Source organism: Sinocyclocheilus anshuiensis, unplaced genomic scaffold, assembly GCF_001515605.1.
Source record: "Sinocyclocheilus anshuiensis isolate Anshui unplaced genomic scaffold, SAMN03320099.WGS_v1.1 scaffold1430, whole genome shotgun sequence".
In the NCBI taxonomy this organism is placed as follows: Eukaryota; Metazoa; Chordata; class Actinopteri; order Cypriniformes; family Cyprinidae; genus Sinocyclocheilus; species Sinocyclocheilus anshuiensis.
Genome location: NW_015555721.1, coordinates 1134330 through 1143317, shown reverse-complemented (window position 1 = coordinate 1143317; position 8988 = coordinate 1134330). Strand labels below are relative to the sequence as shown.

General features: G+C 40.4%; 1 protein-coding gene across 1 annotated transcript; it reads left to right on the top strand.

Moving 5' to 3' along the window:
- The first annotated feature begins 4824 nt into the window (after positions 1–4824).
- LOC107672434 (prostaglandin E2 receptor EP1 subtype-like) lies at positions 4825–7585 on the top strand. Its single transcript, XM_016465620.1, has 2 exons — positions 4825–5780; positions 7337–7585. Exons 1-2 carry the CDS (start codon positions 4890–4892, stop codon positions 7583–7585), a joined length of 1140 nt encoding a protein of 379 aa, XP_016321106.1. The 5' UTR covers positions 4825–4889.
- The last annotated feature ends 1403 nt before the right edge of the window (positions 7586–8988 follow it).

Sequence of the window (8988 nt, the reverse complement as noted above, 5' to 3'; positions counted from 1 at the left end):
CCCCCCCCCCCCCCCCGGGAAGGCGCGTCCTCGAGCCGTAGAAACAACAGGGACAGGTGGGAACTTGGGAGGAGGCTCAGGAGGCGGATGGACACCTGCGAGGTGACGAAGGAGGGAGGAGCCAAGGAGGAAACAGGAGGAGCCAGGGCGGACCAGACAGAGACAGGAGGGGTTTGGAGCAGGCGGTGCCAGGTGGGACCCAGGCCACAGCCATAATGGCGAACCACGGTGGAGCCGACGGAGGGAGGAGCCCTGGTGGAGGAAGGGCTGACGACTCCAGGGGGCCGACCAACGGTGGCAGAGGAGCCCAAGGTGGAGACGGAGAGCCGATGAGCCAGGGCGACGGGGAGGGTCCGGAGGGCCAAGGCGGAACAGATGGCTCAGGCGACCGATGCGGAGGCGTGGATCCAGAAGGCCGCAGTGGAGACGGAGCGACAGAGGACCGAGGAGCAGCCGAAGGGAAGGAGGAGCCTGACGGACGGAGGGATGAGTCGCAGCCGGAGGAGTGGAGTCCCGAGGCAACGGATGGTCGACGACAGACCAAGGCGGAGCCGGAGGGACGAGGGAGCCCGGTGGAGCCAGTGGACTGATGGGCCATGGCGGAGAAGAGGGAGCTAGGAGCCATGGTGGAGCTGCTGGGTCGACAGGCCGAGGCGGAGCTTGGGATTCAGAGGCTGGAAGCGGAGGCCAGGGATTCTTCCACCATGGTGACGATGGAGACTGGCAGACCCACGGAGCTCGCACCATACAGATGGTGGGCTGAGGGCGAGCAGAGGGGCTGCCAGACAACAGCGGTGGAGGAGGCAGGAGCAGGCGGGCGGGCAGGCATTTGTGAGCACTCTCTAGGATGGACAGGGAAACAGGAGCCCTCTCTGGGCTAAACTCAGGAACTGGAGCCCTCACTGGGCTGGACGTGGAAACAGGAGCCCTCTCTGGGCTGGACGGGGGAACAGGGCTAAACTCAGGAATGGGAGGGACAGAGGTCACTGACGGAGGAGGGAGGAGAGGGGGCAGGTCGGTATACAAGTCAATAAGGTCTTCTTCCGCTCTCCATTCACCCAGATCCATTCTCAGCTCACCCTCAGCCACGGTGCAGGGGGCGGAGCTCCTCTCCGCGCTCTCTCTGTCCACGGCTTTCTACCTCGTGGCGGGTGTTGTAGCCGGCTCTCGCACCTGGTCTGACGATCCGTCAGAAAAACGGAAAAACGAGGGAAAACACGCTGATAAACTATTCTGTCACAACTGCCTACGGAGAGGAAACGAACGAGGAGAAGGCAGGAGAGTACCATCCACAGACTTTAATAATCCATAGGAACATTCACGTAGCACAGGGGATAGACATTTAACACTAGACGCTAGACACAGGAAAACACAGGGCTTAAGTAACAGGAACTAAACGAGGATAATCAGGGGAACACAGGTGAATCAAATGAACACAATAAGACACGGGAGAAACTGGGTAACTGGGAGCACATGGGGAGCAAAACACACACAGACAGTCCATATTCCTGACAATAGGCAATTCAAATCCACAGGTTCTCCATGCTGTGGACAAAGACTTTTAACATCTTGTTCTCTCAGGAATAAAATTGGATTGCAGCTCAGTGATTGACAGCAGGTGTTTATATATTAAATTTGTTCAAAAATATATAATGTACACCATAATGATTCTTACACATTCGATACCTGACAGTTAAACTGTGACTCAAAGTTACTATAAATGCAACCTCAGCGATGAAATGCTTGAGGAATGTGTTCCTTTAAAAAAAGGTTGGAAGATTTTCAAGGATGAAGAAGATGGAGAAAGGAGAGATAGAAAACGAGGGATGAGGGTGTGGGAGAGAGAGAGAGGGGGCTGTATTGCTCAGCGGCTGTAGAGTGATAAGGGGTAGAGCTGCCTGGAGCACATGGGAGAAGTGCTGCCGCTGCTGATACACAGGAGAAACAGACACAGGGACGCTGGGTGAGTCAAACAGACATCTCTTCATTGTTTTAGCACTTCATTTCATATGACAGAGCATTTTTGGTGAGGTTTTTGAATACAAACATCTAAAGCCGAATACAATTTTTTTACGTATGATACATTATGACCATTTGATTGGACTTAAAGTTGATTTCTTTTCATCTCATAATTGGGAATATAAAAATCTGATGGGATTGAACACAGCGATCATCCAGATATCTTATTATAGTGTAAATCAAAGTATAAAGGATTTAATTCTAATTTATTACTAACAATATAAGAAAAATTTCAGGTAAAAAAATATGGCTCGTCCAGTGTTGAGTAGCCAAAAGATAGCCGAATAAAATTGAGAAAGCAATGCCAAAACATACTGAGGTCAGCTCAAAATGCAATGGGTTTAAAACTTTAAAATGCAGTGGCAATGTACCGTTTCCAAAACAAAACTAGACCATAGCTATTTTAAATGAGCAAAATGTTCTTGAAATTCCTCTCAGTCAGACAGGCTCTGCGTGACCTGATATGGTCATACTGGCTTCCTGCTGGAGCTCTTTAACACAGTCCTCACGCTTTCTCAAAAAGAAAATTGCTGCTCTTTGTTGGTCATCTGATATCAATCATCCCTCACTGACATCACTGCGATCGGCTCAATGCTGTCCAAGAAAAGGAGAATGAAGATTTAAAAGGAGCAATAGATTTAAAAGGAGCAAAAGATTTAAAAATGAAATGTATGATTGCACAGAGGGAGAACAAAGTGCAGGGGACAGTAAGAAAAATGACAATTTGCCAAGTTAGAACGGGTGCATTGATTACTCCATTACAGCCTCACAGCAGTTTCATTTCAGTGCATTGTGGAGCAGCATGTCATTATAGTGTTAAAAAAAGAAAGAGTGAGAGACAGACAGAGTCTGCCCTCTCAACTCTCCCAAGTCCATTTTCTGAGTGTGAAAAACCCTTAGAGTATCCCATCTGTCTGTCTGAAAGAAGAAAACATCATTTCTGGGTTTCTGATGGAGAACCTGTCAGTAGATGTTGGGTAAATGTGCACAGCATTTTCAGAGTAAGGGGAATACTGTGACACAGTCATTTTGTCACATTAAAGTTGTAGGTACATTGGCAAAATTTTACCAAATTACTGTGGGCAATAAAGGTCCAATTAAATGTTTTTTCAAAAGTGTAAGCACAGCTCACACGGAAGTCACTTATAAGCCAAGCAGATACAAATACATGAAAAACATGAAGCAGCTGCGAAATCTGCATATAGAAATCCCAATGTGTGGATTCCTATTGAAGCCACTGGATTTCACCTGCAAAAATTTGCATAACAATGGACAAATTGGATTGTACCTTACTCCCAATGTTTTTAAGATCAGTGAAATCAGTTGGAGCTTTTTGTTCATGTCTGTTAGCTGCTAAATGTAATCCTAAAAGTTAACAAACTTAACATTTAGCAGATAAACATTTACAGTTTACAGTCTTTCTTTGCCAGGAAATAGATTTTTGTCCAAAAATGCTCTAGAATGAGAACGTCCGCTCGCCCTAAATTATATATACATCCAGTGTGTAATTAGAAATAGTCAAATCAAGGTTTATTATGTTTATTGCGTTTGTGAATATATAGTCTGAACTGCTCTCTTTGAATTATTCTACTATGTTTTTAAATGCTTCTGCTTGTATGGTTTCCATTTGTAAACTGCTTTTGGTAAAATTATCTGCTATAAAGCTGGTTATAAATCAAAAAGTAGTCAGGCTGATTTGGTCATTTTAAAATATATTATATCACGGAAGTCAACTTTATGGGTCAGAACAGCTAGAAATTGGCCCTTGAGATAAAACAATTTTCACTTTATATTTTGTTATTATTAGTTCAACACTAGCAATAAAGGTGAAAACCACTGTGAACACAAGCTTGTGCCTCGCAGAACAAACCTAATGTTAGCAAACAGATTCAGGGCAGAGAACACGACAACAGCGTGAATTAAGACAGCAGAGGGTGAGAGAAGTCCTGGAGAGAAAGGAGGATAATGAAAGGATTTTTGGCACAGCAGAGGGGGAACAAGGAGGAGATAAACAAGGGCTACTTTCCCTTCTGGCAAATGGCCTTAAATCCATAAAAATAAACAACACTTTGCCTGTAATTGTAACCAGCAAAATGCACGTATTTTTATTTTGTTTGTTTATTTGTTTATTAGTTTATTTGTATTTATTTACCTATAATTCAGTCCTTATCAACTTGCCATAATAGAACATTTGTAGCGGGGCGGAGGGGGGGTCTCAGAAGAGAGAATGAAGGCAATGCATCCTCCCACAAATCACTGGATGAATAATCAACAGCACAAACATAAAATAAAATAAACATTAACACCAATAAAATATACAAACTTGAATTATTTTATTTAAAAAAAAAAAAAAAGAACTCAAACCAAAAACGAAAATTATAAATATAAAAACAGTAAATATAAAAATAAAATCTAAATCAGCATATTAATAAAAATATATTATTTATTATATACTAAAATAACACTGTATAAATCCATCCTTCAATGAGGTGAATATAACTGATTTCCAACTATTTTTCATGCCGCATTTGTATTGAAATTATTCAGTTCTTATGCCAAGCTTACTCTGTTGTGTCTTCCTGTCAGAAACAATTTGGACAAATATTTGGACACATGAGCCAGCATAAATTTTGCTATGTAAAGGTGCCAGTGTTTTCTTCCAGTATGAATTTTAATGTAGACTTCAGCAGTAAATACAGAGTCTGAATTGCTCTCTTTGAATGATTCTACTTGCAGCAATAGTAGATGAAACCCTTCTTGCTGACCACAGTTGCAAAAACCCTCCCAGCAGGAGCATCCCTGAAGAGAAACGTTCATCGCAGCTTCCTGTGACCACACTCACATATAAGGATTTCCTTGACTGTCACAGCATGGATAATCTTTTCACCTCTTCCTTCCCTGTTTCATGCCAGAACTCTAGAGACTATAATCTCACAACCGTCTGTCCTGACAACCAAACTGTAAACTCCACGTCTCCAGCTCTGCTTAACCCTCCAGCATTTGGGATGTCCTACTTCACCATGACCCTTGGCGCACTCTCTAATCTAACCGCACTAGCAATCCTAGCCCATTCCTACGCCCGCTTACGCCGACGAGCCAAAGCACCGTTTCTACTGCTGGCTTCAGCCCTGCTTGTAAGCGACCTGGCTGGTCATGTGATCACAGGGGCTTTGGCGCTTCACCTCCATCTTGGGAGGGTGAAACATCACGGGGTGGCAGTAATAGTGGAGCCCCCACAGGTTTACTGCAAATTATTTGGCGGTTGCATGGTGTTTTTTGGCCTTTGCCCTCTGCTGCTAGGCAGTGCGATGGCGGTGGAGCGCTGCATAGGCATAACACAACCTCTCCTGCACCCAACGATAGTCACCATGACACGCGTCCGCCTCACCGTGCTGCTGATCACCTTCACGGCCCTCGTTTTGGCAGGACTCCCTCTGCTAAACGTAGGCAATTACAAACCACAGTTCCCTGGCACTTGGTGTTTCTTACCTGTTAACAGTCTGCTCTCCATCACTGATGCCAACCTCGCTCTGGCTTTTTCCACACTGGGGCTTGTAACATTGACCATCTCAGTTGTGTCCAATACTATAAGTGGACTGAAGTTGCTCCAGGCAAGGTTTAAGGACCGATGTGTTAAGTCAAGCATCGCTCGGAGACATGGATCCTTCCCATCTTCATCTCTGCACTCCCTGGATGTGGAGATGATGACGCAGTTGGCCGCGATAACAGTGGTCTCCTGTGTCTGTTGGAGTCCTTTTCTTGTAAGTGCACTGTCAAAAATAAAATAGAATCTGTGAAATTTACGTTAAAAATGCCAGCTGTGGTTGCTAGAACTTTACCATAAAATATATGGTATTTTTTACATATTTAACTTACATTTACAAAAAAAAAAAAAAAAAATTAATTAATTGACATTATGTTGACTGACAAAACACAGCCCTGTTGAAAAAAAAAAACAGCAGATGCTGGTTAGGTACGTTTTGATGCATGGGAGCTGGTTTGAGCTGGTCCTTAGTTGGCCATGAGCTGGTTATAAGCTGGTGCTGAGCAGGAGCTAGTTGCTTAGGACCAGCTTAAACCAGCTCATAACCAGCTTATAACCAGCTCATGGCCAACTAAGGACCAGCTCAAACCAGCTGCCATGCTTTTAAAAAGTAATCATGGCAACACACAAAAGTAAAACAATGCAACCAACATTGATTTAAGATGTAATATAAGCCCTAATGTACCTAATTGATGAGAGAGAGAAAAACTAAGAAGAAACAGTTATTTTAATGAAAAAATATCAAATGTTAAGTGTCAGAGAGGGAATTCGGTTAATGTCAATTTAGGTTGTTTCACTCTAAATTATACTATATTACTTGTTCTTTTGCCTTTCCCACATGAAAAAATACTATAGTAATTTATAGTAAATACTATAGTGTTTTTGAACCATACTAAAGTGTATTATACTGTATATATTATAGTATTTACAACACTTTGTAAATGAATGCTACAGCATACTGTAGTATTTACTATAGTGAACTGTAATAAATACTGTAGTATACTTTAGTTTTTACTGTAAACTGTAGTGTATTGTAGTATAATACACCAATGTTGTAGAACTACAGTTTATAATATAGTTGTTATTTTACCACCCCAACTATAGAATTACCACAACAAATTAAATTAATTCAAGTACTTTACTATAGTATGGTTCAAAAACACTATGGTATTTACTATAAATTACTATAGTATTTTTTCATGTGGACAAACACTGTAAATTTAACAGTATTTTAGTGTAAAATTACGTGAAATGTCCAGTTATATATAAATACACACACATATATGCACGCATATATTTAAGAAAAATTTTATATTTTTATATTAAATTATAGCCTATATAATATAAAAATAAATATATACATGTAAATATTTTCAAATTATATACTGTATGAGTGTGTATATATACATAATAAATACACACACATATTATGTTCACAAAAACTTTTATTTTAGATGCGAATTATCGTGATTAATCGTTTGACAGCACTATTAAAATAATATGATTGAAAAAATACCAGTCTGAAGTATCAAGCAGCATAACGAGCTATTTCGTACAGCTAACATAAAAGCAAACGACACCGAATACGGGAATACCATTAACCAATTGACAGGTTTGTTATAGTCTTTTGCCGTTAAAAAATATAGCCTACTAGGCCTACTACTATCAATTTTCACATTGTGAGGCGTTGTGCATTTGCTGAACACTTAGGCCTATGTGTCACTTCATTTGTGATTTTCTAGACTGTTGACCGTTTTCCTCTTCATTTCACAGATTTACATCCTCATATCCGTTAGCAGGTTTTATGAAGGAATCAGAAGGCCGAGGCGTCAGTGTGAGAAGCTGCTTCTCTTGGCTCTGCGTTTGGCGAGCTGGAACCAGATTCTGGATCCGTGGGTTTACATCCTCCTCCGGAGAGCGGTTCTGCGCAGACTGCTTCAGCTTCTGCAGCCGGACAGATTCGTGTTTACACACAGCGGCTCCTACGGAGACTCGCACAGAAAGCAAATTAGTTTGCACTGATTACACACCTGTTTACACTCATTTCGAATATGTTTACTCACCAAAAATATATGAAACTAAGTATTTAAAGAATGTGCTCAAAACGGTGTGAAAATTACTGTTTTTCCTTGTAAAAGAAGTGAAGAAATCTTTTAGTAGCTTATATATTAAAAAATGAAATGAAATGAAATAAAAGGTCCCTTAAGTGTACTTTCATCACTGTTTAAATACATTAGGGCTAATAGTCGACTAACCAGAAGAGGTCGAAAATTTGGCCAAAATTGTATTAGTCGCTTAGTAGAAGAAAAAAAAAATCCACATTGGCAAAGTCACGGCTGATCTATGGTAATACAGCAGGAGATCCAAACGCTCGCCTATCAATCATCCACCACAAATATGGCTTATCATCTGAAATATGTAAGTATTAGCAACTTTACATGGCCGCTCAATCCAGATTATGTAATCCGTATGAAACATGCATTCAGGCGCATCCACTACTGCGGAGATGGCGAGTCAGTGTCATCTCTTAAACCAAAACAAAGAAAGCACCTATTTATCAGTGAATTATTAAAATGTTAATGCAGCCTCCTTACTGTTTTTCCCTGACACATTCATAATCATAGCTTCTGCCGGTGCGCTGTGGCAAGCTTTATGCGTGTGTTTGAGCGCTTATTAGGCTTTGTAGGCAATTAAAGGCTCATTATAACGATTTAAATGGGTTATTATAATGAACGTGCGATTAGTCGACCAATGCTTAAAATTAACGACTACTAGTCGACCGGAAAAATCCGGGCAGCCCTAAAATACATCTTTAAAAAGTGCATTTTGTAATAATGTCAGATTTTTTTACTTTAAAGTACATTTTACATCATTATGTTTTATTATTTTTTATAAATTATTTATTAATAAAAACTTGTTATTCTTTTATAGTAGCTATATTATTTATTATGTCCATAATAAGTAACGTTAGGCCCACACTTATTTCGTAAGAAATATGCTGAAGTGTAGCCTACTTCTTTTTCACAAGGGTTGACCTTACAGTTTACAAAAATGTGTATAGTAACCATCAAAATAGTTATAACAAAATAAATAAATAAAATGTAAAAAAAAAAAAAATCCCATTCATCTCAGTGGTGAAGTATGCTACAACCTTATTGGCCAGTGTTGCCAATTTAGCGATTTTGTAGCTAAATTTAGCAACTTTTCAGACTACCCCAGCAACCTTTTCTTCCAAAAGCACCTAGCAACAAATGTAGCTATTTTTTAAATTTTATTTTTGCTACTTTTAGCAACTTTTGATAAGGGACTCAACAATAAAACAATAATAATAATAATAATAATAATAATAATAATAATAATAATAATAATAAACAATAAAAAGGCACACATTTTCCATCTAAATTTCACAAAAAGAGGAAACCAAA